The 22,287-nt window shown below is 44.8% G+C and overlaps 1 protein-coding gene and 1 long non-coding RNA gene across 13 annotated transcripts in view; one reads left to right on the top strand and one right to left on the bottom strand.

The window, feature by feature from the left end:
• Window positions 1–22,287, top strand: part of GATAD2A (GATA zinc finger domain containing 2A) — a 101,530-nt gene that overhangs the window by 28,945 nt on the left and 50,298 nt on the right. For 4 of the 9 annotated variants that reach the window (XM_042929015.1, XM_042929011.1, XM_042929016.1 and 1 more), the window contains exon 2: window positions 13,099–13,187. Coding sequence is in view for 7 of the 9 variants with exons in the window: in XM_042929011.1 (XP_042784945.1) it covers window positions 13,173–13,187 (15 nt within the window). In the remaining 2 variants the exon portion in view is untranslated. The other 5 variants (XM_042929009.1, XM_042929017.1, XM_042929010.1 and 2 more) reach the window with 4 other exon arrangements.
• Window positions 13,186–18,049, bottom strand: LOC122214227. 4 transcript variants are annotated; one of them, XR_006199801.1, is made up of 4 exons: window positions 18,018–18,049; window positions 16,575–16,775; window positions 13,788–14,006; window positions 13,186–13,301 (listed from the first exon to the last, which is right to left on the bottom strand). It is a non-coding gene; the product is annotated as an uncharacterized LOC122214227 (long non-coding RNA). The 4 variants fall into 4 exon arrangements; XR_006199799.1 differs by lacking the exon at window positions 18,018–18,049 and adding an exon at window positions 17,518–17,680; XR_006199800.1 differs by lacking the exon at window positions 18,018–18,049 and adding an exon at window positions 17,050–17,383.

The following is a 22,287-nucleotide window of genomic DNA, read 5'->3' on the forward strand; positions in this document are numbered from 1 at the left end:
TTTGATTCTGTGTGCCTAATGGTCACTTTCTCAATGAAGAGTTAGGCCCTCACCTACCTAAACCTCAGGAGGAGGCCTGGACCATGGGGACAGCAGAGTCACTGTGGTCTTGGGGACAGATCTGCAGGGCCTGGGTCTCAGGCTGGATCTTGGTGCTGAATGGTTTGATAGTACCTGGGTCTGTGTGAAGCAGCTGGAGGCAGAGCAGGGCAGTAGAGTGGGCCTTGGTGGAGGCAGGAGGGTCCGCTGCAAGGCTGACACAGTAAAGACTTAGGTAAGTGAATACCACCACCCTTGTAGACCTGCCCCTTTGTACCTTTGCTGGTCTTGCAATATCCTTTTCAGGGAGGCTGATGGCCTGGGACCCTGGGTGACTTACCAGGGAATGTCTTGCTTGGGGGATGGATTGTCTTGGCAAGACTGTGCTTCAGAGACACTGGAGTGAGGTGGACGTTGTAGGTCACTTTGGACCTGGCCCAGCTTAGGACAGTATTTCTTGGGGATGTGTGGTCTATGTTTTCAACATTTGATGGTTTAGAACTGTGCCTTTGCCTGGAGGACAAAGTGTGTTGGCCCAGTATGGTGGCCTAAGTGTATTGGTCCTTTGTGTGCACATGTGCTGATCCTGGGTGTATGTATGCATATGTGCATGTGTACTTGTACATGTGTGTCTAGGGTGGCCGTATACATGCATATGTTTGTGTCTGCTGGCCCTGCTTGCTGGAATAGAGCCTGACATGTGCGGTTACTCTGGCATGTGCAAATGGAAGAAAGACACACCAGTCCATGTTGGACATGGACTTTGTGTGGCAGAGTTCTGCCTTTTGTGGGGCCTCCAGCTTACTCTGGGGTTAGTCTCAGGTGTAGGCAATGTCCCAGTGAGGGCACAATTTGAGCCTGTGTGGTGTTTGCAGATTTCTTTATGCCTTTTAAGGCAGAGATTTCATGTGACATTTGCATTGTACCTCTTAATACCTCAGAGTTTTAGTACTAAAACTTCTTACCAGCAAGGAATACTCTGACTGGAGACAGAAACAGCAAGTAAATTGTAAGACTCTGATCTCCTCACCATTGCACCTTGGGAGGTAGGCCCTTAACTGTTCTTAAGATTAAGAACTGTGCTTTTGTAGGGGCAGTTTGGCCTTGGCTGCTTTGCTCCTCTTGGAGCAGGGTTCTCCAGGTGTCCGATCTTCAGTGCAGTTTCCTTCCTTCTCCTTTAGATGCCAGTCATGTCAGGAGAACTAGCAAGTGGGGCCCTGTGTCTACTTCGTCCCTTCTCTTCCTCATTCTCGTGACCCTTCTGTGAGGATAAGTGATGGGAAGTGTCCATGCAGTCCACTGGTGAGCTCTGATGATTGAGAGAAGCCAGGTGTAGCCCATCCTCACCTCCATCTTAGCCTCAGTTTACCCTTAGGGCTGGTGACGGTGAGGACAGTTGATGGTTCTGTGAACATCCTCCCTGGGGATCCCCTTTGTTCCTGACATCCTCTTATAGTTTTGTTGGATACATTGTCAGGAAGGTGTAGCATCTGTTGACATCATTTCCCAATTTGTTCTTTTTATTTTTTTTAATGTTTACTTTTGAGACAGAGACAGAGTATGAGCAGGGGAAGGGCAGAGAGAGAGACACATACAGAGTCCAAAGCAGGCTTCAGACTCTGAACTGTCAGCACGGAGCCTGATGTGGGGCTCGAACTCGTCAACTGCGAGATCATGACCTGAGCTGAAGTCGGACGCTCAACTGACTGAGTCACCCAGGCGCCCCCCCCCCCCCAATTTGTTCTTAATTGGTGTGTGTAGTGTAAGCCACTTTTTACTGATAGATGTTGCCGTCATTATAGTTTATCCCTTCTCACTTTGCAGCGTTTTAGTCAGTCTTGTGATTTTTGTGATTGCTGTGGTACATCGTCAGAATGTGTAGCAGTAATGAAGCATCTGGGGCCAAGGATCATTTCATTGGCCTGGACCTTGTGGCAAGGCCTCAGGACTTCTGGGCTAGCTGTGTGGCTTCAGTCAGGGCTATCAATGCCATGGTGTGGTTGGTGGACAGTTCCAGCCACTTCTGAGAAGTTACCAGATAGTATTGACTATTTGACCTGGGCCTTGATGGTCAAAGAAACAATTCTGCTACTTAGGGAAGCTTGGTTGGTCAGATGGTTGTAGTTTGTTTTGTATTTGAAGACCTAGTGTCAGACTGGATTTCTAGAATTCTATCAAGTCTACTCTCCTGCCTGAATCTCGGCTCGGGGGATCTGGAAGGTTTGTGGGTGGACGACACTAACCCTGCTGCCTGCCTGGGTACTCACTAGCCCCTCTGGATTTGGATCTAGGTAGACCCTTTAGTGTTCTGGAAACTACTAGCTTAAATAGACCTGAATCACTCCTTCCTGGTCTCCCATTGCCAGCCTGAAAGATGGTACCCTTCTTGGGAATCAAGGTGGCAAAGGCCACCTGAGGTTCCAAATCCATCCAGATGTAGTAGGATGGCTGGTGGACACTTTTCCTCAACAGTGAGAAGGTGGCTGGAAGTGGGGTGGGGTTTAGAGGTGAAAACTGGAGATCCTCCCCCACTTACATTTCTTTAGTGAGATTTCTGCTATCTTACCAGCTTCTGGTAACTGACCAAAATAGTTCGTCTTGTCTTGGACCTTTCAAGGATAAGTTACATGACTACTGTGGGTAGATTTTGTTTGGATTTCAGGATTGTGAAGTTCTTTTCTTCTAGGCTCAGGTTTTCATTTGTATACAATGGAGCCATCTTTAGAATCCTGCTCTTGAAAAACAAAAGTATTCCCTTCACCCTTCCAAAGAACAATATTCTGAAAAATAAGATACGGTTCTTAAGCTTTTGGGGAGTACTTGCAGAAGATTAGGCGATTGTGCCAGTCTGGCTGCCCTTCCTACCCCGCCTCCCCTTAAATTTGAAAAAGGTTGGCACATAATGTTGTATTAGTTTTCAGATGTACTAGTGTAGCGGCTTATTCATCAGGACCGCCTGTTGGAAGATGGTTTGTTGGGGATGTTAACTCAGGAGAGATAGCCTTTATGCTGTTCCTTAGAGAGACTTGGTTTAATTTGCTGGTCTTGCGCTGCTCGTGAATATGCAGATCAGTGTTGGTGCCTGTGTTAGGATCACCAAATGAGAGAGTGAGTGGGCTGTTGACTTAGGGGCTGTCTTCACAGCTTGGAGAAGGTGCTCAGCTGGTGGCTTTGCTCCTGCTAGCTTGGCGCATGTAGGCTCCAGGCCACCCAGACCTGGATGAGGGAGCACATGGTACCTGTAGCTAGGGCCCATGATGCCTTAGTGGTAGTGGAAGATAACTTTGTCCATTGGTGGAAGGATTCTTCCAGGAGGTTGCCTTTGTGATAAGTAAGGTGTTGCTTCTTTAAAAACAAACTCAAGAGGGCTGCTTGGGTGGCTCAGTCTGGTAATTAATTGACTTCAGCTCAGGTCATGATCTCATGGTTTGGTTTGTGGGTTCAAGCCCCATGTCAGGCTCTGTGCTGACAGCTCAGAGCCTGGAGCCTGCTTTGGATTCTGTGTCTCCCTCTCTCTCTGCCCCTCCCCTGCTCATGCTCTGTCTCTCTCTCTTTCTCTGTCTCTCTGTCTCTCTCTCTCAAAATAAAGAAACATTAAAAAAAATAAAAAACAAACTCAAGAAAACTTGCCATTAGAATAGAATAGCTGGGGATGCCTGGGTGGCTCATTTGGTTAAGTGTCTGATTCTTGATTTTGGCTCAGGTCATGATGTCAGGGTTTGTGAGATTGAGCCCTGTGTCTGTGCTTACAGTCTGTTTAGGATTCTCTCTCTCTGCCCCTCCCCCATGTTCCCTCTCCCCCTCCCTTCCTTCCTCCCTCCTTCTCTCTCTCTCTCTCTCTCTCTCTCTCTCTCAAAATAAATAAAAAATAATAGAATAACAGAATAGCTGGAGGTTTTATTTCTTGACGTGAAAATAAACATAACCCTTTAGCCAGCTATAAAGTTAATACAGCTGATTGAGATGCTGGTGTGTAAGACATGGAGGCAGCCTGGATGGTACATTCTTGGGAACAAGGCTGGCTGCCATTAGAACTTTCTGTTGGCCACCTCATAGATGGACCTGATGTCTTCTGCAGGTGGGGCTTTTTGTGATCCTCACTCCCAAATGTTTCTCTCTTGACTGATCCTGGAGACTCAGGACCACTCTTTGTCATCTCAAGAGGATTCTTTGCATGTTTTAGTCATAGGTCACACAGGGATATATGTGTTTGCAAAGGAGACTGACTGCCTGCTTGCCCTAGGCAGAGGTACTAGGTGGGGAACCCCAGACAGTAATTTTTTGCTCTTAGTCTTAATCCATTCTGGAGCAGTTGACCAAGAGATAATTGGGGTGCTCTGGGTATTCCTATTTGAAATGATAGGCAATGAAATGCCCTCCCTCTGTGCGAGTTGGATACCTCATGTTGGGGTTACTTGAGGTTACTGGGTTTTTTTGTTTTTTGTTATTTGTTTTAAATATTTTTGAGAGTGCACAAGCGGGGGTAGGGGCAGAGAGAGGGAACAGAGGATTTTCAGTGGGCTTTGTGCTGGTAGCAGCGAGTCTGATGCAGGGCTCAGACTCAAGAACCGTGAGATTGTGACCTGAGCCAAAGTTGGACGCTCAACTACTGAGCCACACAGGATGTTAGATGTCAGTGGTGAATCCCCTGGGCCTGGCTCTGCCCCACAAGGTAGGGGAGCTTGGTGCTCAGAACTTGATGGGGGATACAGTGTTTTCCTTTTTGGTGACGATGATTGGTGGTTAAGCTCTCTGGGCTAGTTGTGTGGGTCTCTCTTGTGTAGAGTTTTTTGTGTCAGGAACTTGCACCCCTGGTGGCCTGTGTAAGTGTTCCCACATCTAGCCCAGGTGCTCCAGGGAATATGTTTGAGTTGGGCTGCGATGTCTTCTGGCTTCCGTTTTAAGGAATGTTTATATCCAAGATGAGCTAGTCATTTTTACCATTCACTCATGAGGCATTTCTTGATTGTCTTGGTTCATAGCTATGAGATGGGGCTGGGAAAGCTGTATCTCAGGGAGATGGGGTACATTGGGAAGTCAGAGCTGAGGTGACCTAAGCATACTTAAAGTCCATCTGAGGCATAATGTTTACCACTGCTCTAACCTTACCGTTCTAAGTTTTTCCAGTGCCATTTTGTATAGTTTGGCAAGTGGAAGGCAGGATTGATAGTGGAGGATGTCAGGTACATGCCTAGTCTGGGAATCAGGGTGTTAGAGTCATTTTTGGCTATAGGTATACCAGGCCCTTGGGCTTTTTTCTGTACACACATTGGCCCCAAAGGGTTAAAATAATCTGTGTGGTTTTACTTTAAGAGACATTGTGCTGAATGAAATAAGCCAGACACAAAAAGACAAATACCGTATGATTCCACTTATATGAGGTCACTAGAGTAGTCAAATTCATGGAGCTAGAAGAGTAGAATGGTGGATGCTAGGGGCTGGTGTGGTGGTAATGGGGAGTTAGTGTTTAACTGGTGACAGAGATTCAGTTTTGCAAGGTGACAAAGTTCTGGAAATGGATGGTGCTGGTGATAGTTGCCCAACAGTGTGAATGGACTTAACACCACTGAACTGTACATTTAATGGTTAAGATGGTAAATTTGATGTTACCTATATTTTAGTACAGTAAGGAAAAATGGAACCTTTCTGAATTCAGAAATATCCTGCATCCTTATGAGCATGTGTTTTACCCTCCCAAGAGTTAGCTTAGGGAGAAAGGAACAAAGGCACTCATATTTTGATGGCCTAGCTTGTGCTGGATGTTATGAGGTTAAAGAAAAAAAAAAAAGATGTGTGGTTCTAGAAGGCCCATTGTAGCATCATCTTGGGAGTGCTGGAGCAGAGATTCTGTAGGTGTTCTTTGGTCCCCATAGGGATGGGGCCTGGATGCACTTTCTCCAGCTATCTGGGGTGACACAGGACTCTTGGAGTCTGCAGGGGACTTAAGAGAACAGAGTCCAGAAACAATCTGAGGTCTTTTCTGCTCCAGTGCTTGGCTTAGAGATAGAAGGTATTCCTTGTTTTCCTATGGCTATTTTTCAGAGAATTTCCTTAATATAGCACATATTGGTGCATGTACACAGAATGGGAGACACCAATTCTTAGGTCCTCATTGTTAACAAAGAAGTTATCTCTTTTGTTCTTGTGACATTTTCTTCAAGATGTCCTTTCAAGCAGCCTCAGTGATAAACACTAACACTTAAGATACTTCCCAAAGTTTCAGACCTGTCTAGATAGATAGATGGAGACATTTGATTCCTGAGCTTTTTATTTTTATTTTTTAAGTTTATTTATTTATGTCATCTCTGTACCCAACTTGGGGCTCAGATTCAGGACCCCAAGATAAAGAGTTGCCTGCTCTTCTGACGGAGCCAGCCAGGTGCTTCTGATTCCTGAGCATTTAAAATATGGGAGTTTTGAACCTTTAAAAAATTTTTTTTAATCTTTATTTATTTTTGAGAGAGAGGAGAGACAGAGCATGAGCCGGGGAGGGGCAGAGAGAGAGGGAGACACAGAATCCGAAGCAGGCTCCAGGCTCTGAGCTGTCAACACAGAGCCCAACGCGGGGCTTGACCCCATGATCTGTGAGATCATGACCTGAGCTGAAGTCGGACGCTCAACCGACTAAGCCACCCTGGCGCCCCTAAAGTTTTGAACCTTTTAATGTTTGTTGATTTTTGAGAGAGAGCACATGCAAGCTGGGGAGGGGCAGAGAAAGAGGGGGACAGAGGCTTTGAAGTGGGCTCTGCACTGACAGCAGAGAGCCCAGTGCGGGGCTCGAACTCACTAACCTTGAGATCATGACCTGAGGTGAAGTCAGATGCTTAACTGAGCCACCCAGGCACCCCTAAAGTTTTGATGATCTTTGTGGACTTGCCAGGGCAGCTGCTGGGGGGTGAGTGTGGAAACTCTAGATAGGAGTTGAAATATTTTGAGGGAAAACATTAATCATACTAGTCAAAGTGAGAACTAGTTACTTCTGAGAGCCTGCCTAGTGCCAGGGCCTGTCATTTGGTCCTCAGCATAGTCTGCCCAAGGGTCAGGTGGGCTCCTGCAGCTAGTCATGATTCATCAGGAAGATGTGCTATAACATTCAGGATGGTTTTGGTGGTGTGAAAGGGAGGGATTCCTGGAATGCCCAGGGTAAAGGGGTATGTTGGAGCCAAGCCTTGGAGAGGAAGGAGATCTGTTGGAAGCACTGTGCTGGCTGTTTTAGGATAGGCTAGGAAAGGAAGGGGAGTACAAGATGTGGGTGCGTAGATGCTGGGGTAACTCATACTTCTCAGCAGTGGCAGAGGAGGCCTTCCCAGATACAAGGCCGTAGAGGCCTCTGGAACCTCTGAGTGCCTTTCTTCAGGCTCTTTGCCTTTCTCCAAATAGTAGTGTAAGGGAGGTGGGGAGAGCTTCCCAGAGGGGAAGTGTGGTGCTGTGGCCTTGCCTATCTCCATGTTGCTTCTTCCTGGTGTTGACTTGCTATTCTAATTAAGGGTAGGGTTTATATTTATGTTGCTATGTTTTTGCCTCTCGTCTATGATGTTTTGAGTATTTATAACTCATGGAGGATGCTATTTCCTCCTGTGTGCTTCATTAGGAATTGGATAAAGAGGTGAATAAGAGCCTTTCTCAAGAGTGTTTGGGGAAGAGAACCTAATGGGATGCTGTATGTCAAATGTCAAGATCAGCTGTGCCAAGTGGTGGGGCTGTAGTCCTCAGTAATAGAAGGGGGAATGGGGAGGGACTGATTAGGGCGAGCATGCTTGAGTAACAGGTGCTTGAGTTTTGAAGGATGAGTGGGAGGAGGGAAGGGGTTTCCCAGTGGTGGGAACACTGTGTAAAGGCCCAGTGGTGGAGGCAAGATGTGGTGGTATGAAGAATTGAGACAAGGCCAGTGTGGTCGGAGCCAAGAATGTGGTGTGTGTGTGTGTACACATATATACATGCATGCCAGATGACTTCATAGAGTCACTTCGGCCTAAAGCAGGCAGGGCCTCAAAGGTCACGGTAAGATGTTACAAGCATTGGGGGGTATTGAGGGCCTTAGGAAAGGCTGCACTGTGCACTGGCACAGTGTGAGGAGTTGGATGACCCATCATCCCTCAGTGAGGCCATGGTTACCGTGGCCAAGGGAAGGAGGGCAGGGATAGATCAGGGGCTTGGAGGGCACAAACTGGCTGTTACCCCAGTGGATGCCTTCTCCCCTTGACAGTGGAGAGAGGCCAGTTTTGGTTGCCAAGGATGGGCCTGTGTAGCTGGCCTTACCGTTGGCTCCTTGGCCCTCATGGGGCTGGTTCTTTGCCTCTCTAGTATGCCAAGTCATTCTCCCCGCCCCCGCCCCTACTCCATGGGGACATAGGGTTAATGAGGCTCCATGCTTTGGAGAGAGTAGGTACTGCTTTGTGCCCTGGGGCTGATACAGAGCTGGAGCATCTCCTTGGTGTGCCTGTGCCCTGACTTTTTGTCGTGGTTGTGCCACTGTGTCTGGGTCACCTCTGTCCCTTTGATACTCAGCACAGCCTGCCAGGGCTGCAGTTTCCTCCTGCTTTCAAGAACCAGGTAGTCCATGTTTTCAGCCTCTGGGGCTCTACTGTCTCTGTTTCTATTACTCAGTTTTGCCTTATGGGTGGAAGCAGCTGTACACGGTGCATATTCCGGTGGGTGTGGCTGTGTTCCAGGAATACCGTTCACCAGGACAACTTAGGGAAGTTTGCCTACCCTGGATTAAAAAATGGAATCTTCGGCCCAAGTTAATCATTCTCCAGCCAGCCAGCACATGGAACCAGCCAGCACATGGTGTGACCTCTAGGCTTCCTTGAGATGCTTTACTACTGTGCTGCCTCAGTTTCTCCCTTTCTGATAGGGCTGGCCAGGGAGTCCCCTCCTTGACAATTTGGTGGTGCAGTTACTAAGACCTTTGCCAGACAGGGTCTAGGTAATTCTTTAGGGGCACTCAGTTTTCATGGAGCTAGTAGACTTAGTGGACTTAGAGGTGGGAGAAGGTGAGGGGTATTGTTGGGTTTCTTCTTGGAGTTTTTTGGCCTTATGTCATGTTTCCAGGACTGGATTAGAGCCAGGGTGGTAAATGTTTAGTTATAGACACAGTTGAAAAAGTTTTACACAGCACAGTTGTTTGGTGAGTGCAGATGGTGGTAGAAAGAGACCAGAGGTGTGTAGCTTCTATAGAGCAGGGCCTCAGAAGGGATGATGGGGCCCTCCAGGGGTGCCTTGGAGAGCTTAGGCTTCCCGGTCAGATGCCTATGGCCCCAGAGACTCATCCCTGTGCTGACCATGGGTGCTGCAACCCGAGTGTATCCTCAGAACTGGAGTTCCCCAGATAGCAGCCAGGTTTTGCCCAGTGCTCCTCCCCTCAAGTTTAAAGGGGGTCAACCTCACTTGTCTAAGCTAGAGAGGATGAAATGGCAACAAAGGACTTCTGTTGCCCAAAGTGCAGTGACTTGATTTCATGTAAATTACTATGGCTGCCTTCTTACCAAGTGTGATCTCCTTTAGACTAGGAAATCGTTGTGTTTGGGTGGGTTGCAGTGTGTGTGTGTGTGTGTGTGTGTGTGTGTGTGTGTGCGCGCGCGCGCGCCACAGTACCCAGGTGTGGGGTCAAAGCCAAGCCATAATCATTTATCAAGGGAGTGGAAGAGTCTCTTATGAGTTGGTAATTGTGTACTTAAGGGTTACTTGATACTATTTTAAATGTATGGGTTGGAAATAAAAACAGTAAAAGCTCTCTAAATCCAGCCAGTGCGGGTAGATGGCAAAATAGTCCACATGATATATCAGTAAAAAGCAACTACAGTTTATTTTAGAGAAATGTCCCTAGTTCTGATGGTGCTAAGTGATCTCTGCTTGGTTTCAGCTCCTTTGTGAATTTTGCACTAATTGTATGGAGGGGCTGCTGCTGTGTGGGCTTCTCAGATAGGTTCCTTCTCCTTCAGTGTTAAATCATCCCAGCTCATTCATTCCATAAATATTTATCAGGCACTGGTGTGTGTCCAACACTGTTCTAGGTGTTTGAAATACAATCACATCAGGCAGATAAGACACCCCTTTGCTTGTGGCATTTATGTTCTTATTTGGTGAGAAAGTCCATACAGTACTACATTATATGGAATATGCAGAGATCAGGCCTGTGGGAGAGAAGGAGCAGGGTGGACCTCTGCAAAGGAGACATTTTGAGCGGTAACATGGGGGAGGGCATGGAAGGGTCTGCCATCTGGGCGTGAGAGTGATTGAGGCTGAGGGAGCAGGTATAGTATTAAGAACTCGAACAGCTACTGTTATAACAGGCCGTATACAGACATTTCTGAGAAATTGTGTGAAGCTGAATATGAACTGGACTTTTGCTGACATTTAGGGATTATTATATGGTAGTTGTATTTTCAAAGATCATTTTCAATTTGGGATGCCAGTTGGAGAAGTGATTGTTAAAATGATAACGTATCTGGAATTTTGTTTAAAACATAAAAAGGGAGGGAGAGTTCCTGGTATGTTGGAGGCGTGGCCCGGAAGCCAGCATGGCTAGGGTAGAATAGCAGGAGGCATGCCTCAGGCCAGGAGACAGTAGGGCTTCACTCTGCGCAAACGCCAAACATGGTGTCCACTGGAGGTGTGAGAAGCTGTTGGACTCCAAATGTGTTTAATGGCAGAAACAAAACGATTTCCTGATGGACTGGATGGTGGGGTAGTCTTATCAAGAGGGCAGCCCAAGGTTTTAATCTGAGCAGCCGAAAGACTCGATCTGTCATGAGCTGAGATGGGGAAAAGCCATGTTTGAGTATGAAAGTCTGAGTTTACCTTAAAATTTCTTGCACATTGCATTCCATCCATGCATTGTGTGTGTTGTGATAACATATTAAGAAGGCCTTCTTCCTTGCTGGGTTAGCCCTCCAGGAAAATTTTGTCCAGTGTGTCTTGTGGTCTTGCAGTCTTGCAGAGTAGGATACTGGATCTTTGTCAAAAATCAGTTGTACACAGGTGCATGGGTGTATTCTATTCCATCTCTTGTCTGTCTTTATCACACTGTCTTGGTTATTGTAGTTTTATGATAAATCTTGAAATCAGGTAGGATAAGTCTTCCATATTTGTTTGCCTTTTTCAGTTTTCACTATTCTAGTTCCTTTGCATTTCCATATAAATATTAGAATCAGATTGTTTTTTCTACCAAAAAAAAAGAAACATGTTGGGAGTTTTTGATTGGGTCTGCATTGAATCTGTGGGTCAGTTTGGGAGATAATTGATATCTTCTGATCCATGGACAAGGCATATCTTCCTTTATGTTTTCTTTTATTTCTCTCAGTGATGTGTTATTGTGGTTCTACTTGATACGTCTTGAACATATTTTTTTTTAATGCTTATTTTGAGAGAGAGAGAGAGAGAGAGGGAGAGAGAGACAGGGCACGAGTGGGGGAGGGGCAGAGAGAGAGGGAGACACAGAATCTGAAGCAGGTTCCAGACTCTGAACTGTCAGTACAGAGCCCGACACAGGGCTTGAACTCACTAATTGTGATATCATGACCTGAGCCAAAGTCGGACACTCAACCAACTGAGCCACCCAGGCACCTTGAACATCTTTTTAAAAATTAAATTTATCCTTAAGTATTTCATATATATGCTACTGTAAATGGATTTTTAAAAATCTGTGTGGAAATACTGCTGACTTGTGTGTATTGACTTTGTTTCTGAAGAGGGTAGGTGCTCAGAAAGCCTCTCCTTCTGGGCTTCCCCCTCCATGGCAGAGTGAGGCCATGGTTCAAGAGATATGAAAGAACTAGGATTAATGGTGTCCACTGTGTTTTTTGGCCTGAATGGGGCCAAAAAGGAGTGGCAGAAAGCGCTCCCCTCCCCAGGAACTAGCCCTGGTGGTGGCTACATCTGGCCCTGGGCCTCACTGAGGAGGATGCCATGCGTGCTCCTTGGTGCCCAAAGGTCTTTGCATAGAGTTCATTGATATTTGCTTATTTTGCAAGTTCTCCCATGGGAGTGTTTCTCGCTATCCATGAACTGTGAATTGTTGTGAACCCAGTTTAAAAATAAAGGTTTCATATTAGAGCCAGGCCTCCTGGTAGTCATGTGGGCTCAAAGAATGACAACAGAGGTGATACTGACAATATTCGGCAAGCTGCAACTGATAGCACTGCCTAGGAGTCTGGGATTTGGCTGGTTCTCTAGGTTTAGCCTCTGCGCCTGGAGCCCTGCGTGTCTGATGTCATAAAGGAGGGGGAAGTCCTGGAGCCACACTGTCTCTGTGACCTTGGGGGAGTTCTGAACATTCTTGATCCTTAATTTTCCTGTCTGTAAAACAGGTACTTCCTTCCTCCCTGGGCAGTTTTGTAATTCCTGTGGAGATGATCCCTGGGGTAAAACTTCAAGTTGCCCTATGGAGGTAAAGTCTGCCTGGGCCCAGGGCACATTGCACCCTCAGCTTCTTGAGGGCAAACCCTGCACTGCCTGGAATGGTGAGTGGTTTCCCTGGTGTGTGGACCGGGAAGCAAAGAAGTCATGTCTGTAGAGCGAGACCTGGGTGACCCTGGGCAAACTCCTGAATATTAGACACATTAGATCACTTATCTGAAAATGGGGATGATCATGTAACCCCAAGGTTGTCCTGGGGATTCAAAGAGATACAGAGTTTTAGCATAGTAACTGGAATTTGCTACTAAGCACCTGTTAAATTCTAAGTATTACTGTTTCTGCTATTAATGTTATTACTGTCATAACTGAAATGTTGAGCCATTTTCTGTGTGTTCAGTATGTTGGTGTGTGGCTGCATGTTACTACCTCATATCTGTGTCCATATTGCTGAAGTCAGTGTCTGGGATGCTAGTGTTTATTGGTTAGCACTGCATCAGGTCATAGGTCAGAGAGTGATTGAAATTTATTTCCTCAGCCTGCCTCCTTGTGGAAGGTAGTAGAGGCAGAGCTCTGAAATCTAAATTTTACTTTAATCTAAATTTTTACTAATTCCAGGGGTCAGAGACATTGAAAATTGTCCATACATTCCAGAAACTTTCCTTGGAAACTCAGTATTTCTTTTTCTGTCCTTTTTTTTAGGTTGGTCAGCACGTTGACACAAGTTGCCTTTTGACGTAGCTGCCGCCATGGCCAGCTGGTAGGACCAGCATCCCATGCCCAGAAGCCAGGTGAGTGGTTGAGGTCTGGTGTCTGGAATGAAGGCTCTGACTTGTCCAGTGAACCTCATTCAGCTCCTTGGACATTTGAAACTGAGCACTGCTTCAGAAGCTTACAGCTACCTCCTAGAGGAAATAGAGAGTCAAGTTCCTCCAGAATTGTGTACTGGGCTGTTACCACAGGATCACCCAGGCCCTGCCTGTTCCTTCCAGGGAGGCTGTTTGCTCACCCCTCCTATCTCAGGGTTCACTCACTTGAAAAGCCCAGGCCTAAATGGGATAAACCTTCCTGGTAAGATCAGGAAGAGGATAATTAATCCTAGCCAGGTGGCCTTTGTCCTCTGGCCACTTTTGTGATTTCCCAACACTAACCAAAATGAGTAGAATTTTTCCCTCACCACTGTCGGTAGTGCAGGGCCCTGCACTGGTGCTTGGTACTGGTTGCCCTTACTCCAACTCACACCTGTGAGGAAACTGAGCCGGCCTCACCCCTTGCTTAGGACTCTCAAGGGCTGAAAGGACCCAGCAGGGCAGAGCCTGAGACCTGGGTGGAATTTTTATCTTGTTACCATCAGAGTCTGGCCAGTCATGTTTTGGCCCAGAACTACTTACCTAGAGAAGAAGGTAGAACTGGGAATTGTCTTAGAACTCTAAGACAGCTTGGAGGACCTCCTGAGTTGGTCAGCTGCTTTTACAGGCTAGCCAGCAGGTGACTTGCTGAGGGGTGCATGTCTCTCTAACAGCATAGCTGTATGGGGTGAGAACCGGCTGCCTGGATTTGCCTGCTTCAAGACGAGAGTTGGGGTTGGTTTTGTGAGGTTTCAGCTCTTACTTGCATATAGCAAAAAAAAAAAAAAAAAAGTATGGTCAAGTATTCCTGTTAGCAGGAAAACATTTCCAGAATGTTCTAACAAAAGCTTTAGCAGTGCTTTAGTTTTGTTTGTTTGTTTTTTTACAATCAGGATATAATTTGCTTACCATACAGTTCACCGATTTATGATTTAAAATTCAGTGTTTGTTTATTTATTTGGTATATTCAAGAGTTGTGCAACCATCATCTCTGTCTAGTTCCAGAACACTTATCACCCCCAAAAGAAACTCCATCCTCATTAGCTGTCATTCCTTATCCTCCCTCTCCCACTAATCTATCTGCTTTCTGTTTCTATACATTTACCTGTTCTGGACATTTCATATCAACAGAGTCCTAGACTATATAACGTGTGTGTCTGGCTTTTCTCAGAGTAATGTTTTTGAGGTTCATCTACATTGTAGCATGATTCAGTGCTTCATATGCTTTTATGGCTGAGTAATTCCATCGCATGGATGGACCACTTATTTATTCATCAGGATAAATTTGGGTGGTTTCCACCTTTTGGCATTTGCAAATAGTGCTGCTATGAACATTTGTGAACACAATTTGTGTGGATATGTTTTTGGTTCCTTTGGGTATATACCTAGGAGTGGAATTGCTGGATCATATGGTAACTGGTGAACATTTTGAGGACTTGCCAGACTGTTGTCATGGCAGCTCTACCATTTTACACGCCCCCCTGCCCTAGCTCTACCTGAGACCCTCAGAGCCCTCTGGAGACAAGAAGTGACCTAAAGTCTATGCTGGTTTCATAGACCTAGCTGAGGATCACCAGTGTTGATGATGCTTGATACCTGGTCCTAATGGCTTCTTACCTGGTGTTGGTGGCATAGTGGGGCATCCATAGAGGATGGGTCTGGCACTTGGCTGTCATCAGGCTATCTTTAGACATTAGCATTTGAAAATCATGGAACTTTACATCTGGAAAAGGTCTCACCTGAAGCTCAGCCCAGTGTGGTGAGTGCCTGCCCTTGTCCTGCAGTCCCGGTTGTTGTCTGAAGGCAGTAGGCTAGCTTAGGGTTCTCTGAGGTCCTAGGCTAGGTGCTCCTGCTTCTGCCTAGTCCTTTGTTAACTCAAAAGTACATGGTCAGGGGATCCTGGGTGGCTCAGTTGGTTGAGCATCCTACTTCAGCTCAGGTTATACTCTCATGGTTCTTGAGTTCAAACCCCACATTGGGCTCACTGCTGTCAGCTTAAAGCTGGCTTCTGATCTTCTGTCTCCCTCTCTTTCTGCCTCTCCCTCACTCATATTCTCTCTCTCAAAAATAAAACAATTAAAAAATAGGGGCGCCTGGGTGGCTCAGTCGGTTAAGTGTCCGACTTCAGCTCAGGTCACGATCTCGCGGTCCGTGAGTTTGAGCCCGCGTCGGGCTCTGGGCTGATGGCTCAGAGCCTGGAGCCTGCTTCCGATTCTGTGTCTCCCTCTCTCTCTGCCCCTCCCCCGTTCATGCTCTGTCTCTCTCTGTCTCAAAAATAAATGAACCGTTAAAAAAATTAATAAAATAAAATAAAAAAATAAAAAATAGTTTAAAAAAAAAAACCATGGTCAGAGCAGTAAGTACTTGCGGAATGAATGAATGATGAAAGAAAGAAAGAAAAGAAAGAGAGGGAAAGAAAAGAAAGAAAGAGAAAGAAAAGATGGCGGAGAGAAGGAAAGAAAAAGAAAAAAACAGACCTCCTCCTTCCCTGTCCAGGAGGGAAGACAGCCATTGCATGAAGGGGTTTGATGGGAAAGGACAGTCTGTAAATAGTCATGGCATGTGATGGCTAATGTCAAACGGGCAAAAAAAAATACCCTTGAGTAATTATTTTTTAAGGATTTATAAATATGTCAGCTTGTGTACTCATTGTTGTGGGGTGTAAGTCATTTCAACAAATTGATTTTGTATTTTCTTTTTTTAATTTTTTAAATTGTTTTTATTATTTATTTTGAGAGAGAGATACAGAGTGTGAGCAGGCGAGGGGCAGTGAGAGAAGGAGACACAGAATCTGAAGCAGGCTCCAGGCTCTGAGCTGTCAGCACAGAGCCTGACAGGGGGCTGGAACCCATGAACCATGAGATCATGACCTAAGCCGAAGTCAGACGCTCAACTGACTGAGCCACCCAGGCACCCCTTCTGTTTTCTCTGTTTAACACCAGCCCAGCACCCCCTTTCAGTTGAACCGTGGCCTGTGGTCACCTCGGGTCTCCCCATTTCTGCCACCCAGAACTTAATAAGCATAGAAGAGGAGCAAGACAGGAGGAGGGTTGGCTCCTGGTGAGCCTGACATATGCACACAGCCCCCACACAGTGCCCCACACTGTACACAGTTGTAGGTGTGCACACCTTGGGTCAGACTGCCTGCTTGGGCTAATGGATGTGGCATCTGCCCCTCAATTTTTGCCTGTCAGGGGTCCTGTTTATTCAGCAGGTACACACTGCTCATGTGCTGAGTGACTTTGCCTTATGTTGGGTGTTAAGGATTAAAAATGGGTGTGACTTAGAGGAAAACAGTTCACAAAAAAAGTGAGTGCAGATGGCTCTTACCAAAGGTATAGAAGATGCTCAAGTCTTTCTGATACTAAGAATAATGCTCATTGGAGTTTCAAGACAACATTTCTGACCTTTTGTCCCTAGAGGTGGGTACCAGTCTATTGATGGGAATCAAGCACTGCCATATATTGCTTTTGGAGGCTCACAGCTCTTCAGAGAGAGATTTGTTTACCCTTTGCTTCAGAAATTCCGCTTCTAGAAAAATGTATCACAAAGATACACTGTCAAACATAAGAATTGTGACAAGGATGTTCATTCTAACATTCTGAAGTAACAAAGCTGGAAATGACTTAGATGTTTGTCAGTTGGGGCTAGAGACTTATGGGGATGGATCTCCTGGGTGGGGATGGCATCAAGCCCCCTGAGCAAAGGAAGAAGGGACGTCCTTATGTCATGGTGATGGGATTTCTAGGGTGAAATGAGAAGTGGAAGAAGCAAGGTGGGGGATAAAGAGATACAGTATGCTTACCTCTCCAAGGAAAGGTGGAGGGACATGGATGTATGTGTATTTGCTTCTATTTTATTTTTAAATATGGAAATACAAACCATAAATGAACAATATGGTTATTTCTAGGAGGAGGGATGAGAGAGGACAGGGTTACCAGGAGATGTCTCTGGTTTTCTTTTCTGTGTAGCACCAGATGGGTGTTTTACATAATTATGAAACAAAAGTATGGCAAGTTGTGAGGCGGGGGGAGAGAAGCAGACCCTAAAAAGCAAAAGGAAATTAATATGAATCTAGGTGTATGTCAGTTGTGATCCAAGTTGTGACTTAACTAATGTTTCAGGATTTCCTTTGCTCAACTTTTAAACATAGTAGACTATAAATGTTTTAGTGAGATATGCTGTAAGGGCAAAAACTTTTTTTAAAAAATCAGTTAACTATCTTTAAGAATTATTTTTAGGTTAATAATAGGTTAATAATACCAATACTCACTACTGTTTCAGTAGTGCCCCCTTACCCACCAGAACACTTTCCAAGACCACTGTGGGATGCCTGAAACCGCAGATAGTATCAAACCCTATATATACTGTGATTTGTTCCTGTATACATGCAGACCTATGATAAAGTTTAGTTTATAAGTTAGGCACAATAAGAGATTAACAACAATAACTAATAATAGAACAATTATAGCTATGCTAGGGGCGCCTGGGTGGCTCGGTTGGTTAAGCGGCCAACTTTGGCTCAGGTCACAATTTCACGGTCCGTGAGTTCAAGTCCCGCGTCGGGCTCTGTGCTGATGGCTCAGAGCCTGGAGCCTGCTTCCGATTCTGTGTCTCCCTCTCTCCCTGACCCTCCCCCGTTCATGCTCTATCTCTCTCTGTCTCAAAAATAAATAAACGTTTAAAAAAAATTAAAAAAAAAATTATAGCTATGCTATAGTAAAAGTTGTGTGAATTTGGCCTCTCTCTCAAAAATCTTAGTACTGTACTCACCCTTGTAATGATGTGAGATGATAAAATGCCTGTGTTATGAGATGAAGTGAGGTGAGTGACGCAGGCATTGTGACATAGCATTAGGCTACTATTGACCTTATGATATGTCAGAGAATCATCTGCTCCTGGGCCATGATTGACCACAGGTACCTGAAACTGTGGAAAGCAAAACCGTGGATAAGTGGGGACAACTGTATTATAGGAGATAACAAATAAGTAGTAATTAATGTCTTTAAGAACCAGAATTTTCAGCACCAAAGAAAAATGCAAGTATAAAATCAAGGCACTTAAGCTAAAATGTTTTAATTCTAAATCTGCATTGGGAACATGTGTAAGACTACTAACGGTGAGACGGGAGTATGAATAAGAACAGATTCCCAATTTGGAGTGTCAAATGTGTTAAAAATCAACAGGTTCATTTATATTGGTACTCAAAGGAAAGGAAGAATCTTGCTGGTCCTCTTTGGGGGGTGCTAGGGAACCAACTCATTTCGAAAATTGGTAAATAAAGGGAAAGAAACAAGCATTTATCCTCTTTTCTATGGACTGAACTCTCGAGGAACAAAACAGTGGGTGAGAACAAGATCAGTGCTGCCCTACAAAACTTCCTGGAACTCTCTGTACCCTCACTGTCCAATGCACCTGGAATAGTTTGAAGAAGTCAACTTTTAATTTTATTTAATTTTAGTCTATTTAAATAGCCACATGTGGCTAGTGGACAGTGCTGCTATTGACATATTCTGGCTAATTAAAATGAAATGATGGAGTTAGAAGTTTATAAGTTTTCAGACACCTAATAAAATGGTGAGTCCAGACAGTGATCCTCAGTGGCCGCCTGCACCCAAGAAGGGTACCTGTGCTACTGGAAGGATGTGTGCTTGTTTTGGCCGCAGAATCTAGTTTATAGTAAATCAGGGGCATGTTGCATTATACTACGGGGATGCCACCAGCAAACCTGACTGTGGGGAAATAAGATAAATGATTGAAAGGAAAGGTTTTGGGAGGACCTAAGTGTGACTCTGACAAAGACTAAGAAATGCTTGTTAATTGTTGGAGGTCAGGTCACGGAATTATAGTGGTTTGTAGATACAAATACTGACCAGTGCATTCATAAATGAATGTTGTGTAGGATTTGCTTCACAGGAGCTAGTGGGGTATGGGGGAAAGGAGCAGTGTATGGAAGACCTGCAGCCTGGGTGGTGCATGTGCGCTGTGAATCCTGTTGTTTGTGCTACTTCTGAGGGCATTGCTACTTTTGCAATTTTCCGTAATCAAATATTTGAAAAATGGGCTTGACCCAGGCATATATATTCCTCAGGGAGCTTTATCACGTACATCACCCAGGGCAGGGGAGTCCTCTGTTACAAAAGGGTGGCGGCCACTGTGGTTAAATTTAAGCAGAATACTTTCAGCAGAGATTCTGGAATTGCTAAGGGGCTGTGGCTGGTGGCCTGTCAGGTGGAACAACTTCCGTTTCCAGCAGTCTTATTTTCAATAATAATAATACTCACAGCTACCCTTCATGGAGCCGTCAGAGCATTTCCCATTTCACAGGTGAGGAAAACTGAGGTGAACCAGGCATTCTGGTTTCTACTTGATGTACTGCGATGCTGATGGCACCTTCCTATCTCTGAGCCCCTGGCTTCCCTGCCCAGTGCTTGGAGCTCACCTTACCCCTGCATGTGCTTCTTCACTTCAGTACTGACTCTGTGATATCCCATACTTTGTTTTCTGACATAATATAATTTTGATTAGAGACCAGTCTCACTTCCCTCTTGGTGTCATTTGTCCATAGGAGCTATAGCCAGTGGATAAAGTAGATGGTTTGATTCCATGTGTGATCTAGGGATCACTGCAACTCTCAGAGTGATAGGGACCTCACTGTGTGTCTCTCCGCCTGATGTCCACTGCCCATGCACCTGCCTTCTTGCATATCTTCCCAGGGTTTCCAGGGAGGAGGCCCCAGGGTGTCCCAGGGGCCCAGTCAGCCCCTTGTTCTTGGTAGAAACTAAGCCGGTATTTGGACAGATGAGTAAAACACCTGTGAGACTTAGGTGGGTGGCACATTCCCAGTAATGTGTTAATGTAAAACCGTAGCATGTGTTGTTTTGGTTTTAGACCGTATGAAGCCTACGATGAGCCTGACTTAAATCGTATTCTGATGGTGGTGGTTTGTGTGACCCCAGTTGTCTGAGGCCTTACCCTCTTTCTGCCTTGGTTCCCCATTGCTAGATTGGTTCTTGTGTGTACCACATAGCCACACAACCAGGCATCAGCTTTCCTTTGCTTGGAGGTGGTTCTTAGTTCCCACCTGTGGGGTGGGCTTGTTGTGGCCTCAGACTCTGTGAGAACTGGATGGTTGACTCACAGAACCTAAAAAACTCCCCCAATTTAACCATTTTAAAGTGTGTAATTCATTGGCATTTAATGCATCCATTGGCATTTATTGTACACTCATCATCTCTATCAAATACCAGAACGTTTTTATCCCCAAACGAAGCCTGTACCCATTAGCAGTCACTATCCCCTCTTTCATCTCTGTGTCCTTTAGGGCCCTAGGAACCACTAGTCTACTTTCTGTTTCCGTGGATTTGCCTGTTCTAGGCATTTCATATAAATGGAATCATACACTATGTGGCCTTTTTTTTTTACCTGGCTTCTGTTGCTCAACGTAGTATTTTCACTGTTCATCCACATTGTGACATGAATCAGAACTTCATTCCTTTTTATGAGTGAATAATACTTCATTGTATGGATATATCACATTTTGTTCATTTGTTCATCTGTTGATGGACATTTGGGTTGTTTCTACTTGTTGGCTATTGTAAATAGTGCTGCTTTTAACATTTGTGTATAGATTTTTGTGTGAATATGTTTTCACATCTCTTAGCTTGTGTACCTAGCAGAATTGCTGGGTCATATGTAATGCTGTATTTAACTTTTTGAGAGACTGGCAGACTGTTAACCATGTCACCACGCCATTTTATAGTCCTGTCAGCAGTGTATGAGGGTTCCAGTTTCTCCACATCATTGACAACGCTTGTTTTTTCTTTTTTCTTTTTTTGTTAACAACCATCCTAGTGGGTTTGAGGTAGTATCTCATTGTGATTTTGATTTGCATTTATCTGATGATAAATGATGTTGAACATCTTTTCATGTGTTTATTGGCCACTTGAATATCTTCTTTGGAGAAATGTCTATTTAAGTCCTTTGCCTATTTTTTAATTGGATTTGTTGTTTAATTATAAGAGTTCATCATATATTTTGGCCACTACACCCTTATCAGATAAATAATTTGCACATATTTTCTCCTATTTCATGGGTTGTTTTTTCACTTTTTTAAAGATTTTATTTTTTTTATTTAATTTTTTAAATGTTTATTTATTTTTAAGAGAGAGAGAGAGACACACACAGAATCTGAAGCAGGATTCAGGCTCCGAGCTCTTAGCACAGAGCACGATCTGGGGCTCGAACTTGTGTACTGCGAGATCATGACCTAAGCCAAAGTCAGACCCTTAAGTGACTGAGCCACCCAGGGGTCCCTTTAAGATTTTATTTTAAGTAATTTCTACACCAAATGTGGGGCTTGAACTTACAGCCCTAAGATCGAGAGTCGCCTGCTGTATTGACTGAGCCAGCCAGGCACCCCTCATTCTCTTATTAGTGTCCTTTGCACATTAGATTTTAATTTTGTTGAAGTCCCAATTTCTTTTTTTTTTTCTTTCATTGTGCTTTTGGTGTCACATTTAATAATCTGTTGCTGAATCCAAGGTCATAATTTACCCTTCAGCTTTTTTCTAAGAGTTTTTATAAGTTTAGTTTTTAATAGGTCTCTGACCTATTTTGAGTTAATTTTGTTATGAGGTAAGGGTTTTGTTTTTGATCCTTATTTTTTTAATTGGCCTGAAGACATTTTGGTTTTTTTTAGGAAGGGAGAATGATACCTGGGAATTCTGAAAATGCTTTTTCTTGTGTGTTAAACACCTATGTATTGAGCCCTTATTCTATCCTGGGCCCTAGGATGGTAGCAGTGAACAAAGAGGTGTTCCATGTTCTTATGGGAGATGGGGTTAGGAGGGCACATAGACAAATAAATAGAATGTTAAGTGGTGATGAAGTGGAAAAGAGGTTAGAGGTCCACCAAGGATGTGTGAAAGGGAGCTACGTGCCATTTTGGTTTCTCAGGTGAGACCTATAAAAGAGGGTAGTTCAGAGACCTGGAGGGAGGAGACTTCTAGGCAGAGAAAGCAGGATGTGCAAAGGCCCTGGG

Source organism: Panthera leo, chromosome A2, assembly GCF_018350215.1.
Source record: "Panthera leo isolate Ple1 chromosome A2, P.leo_Ple1_pat1.1, whole genome shotgun sequence".
Lineage (NCBI taxonomy): Eukaryota > Metazoa > Chordata > Mammalia > Carnivora > Felidae > Panthera > Panthera leo.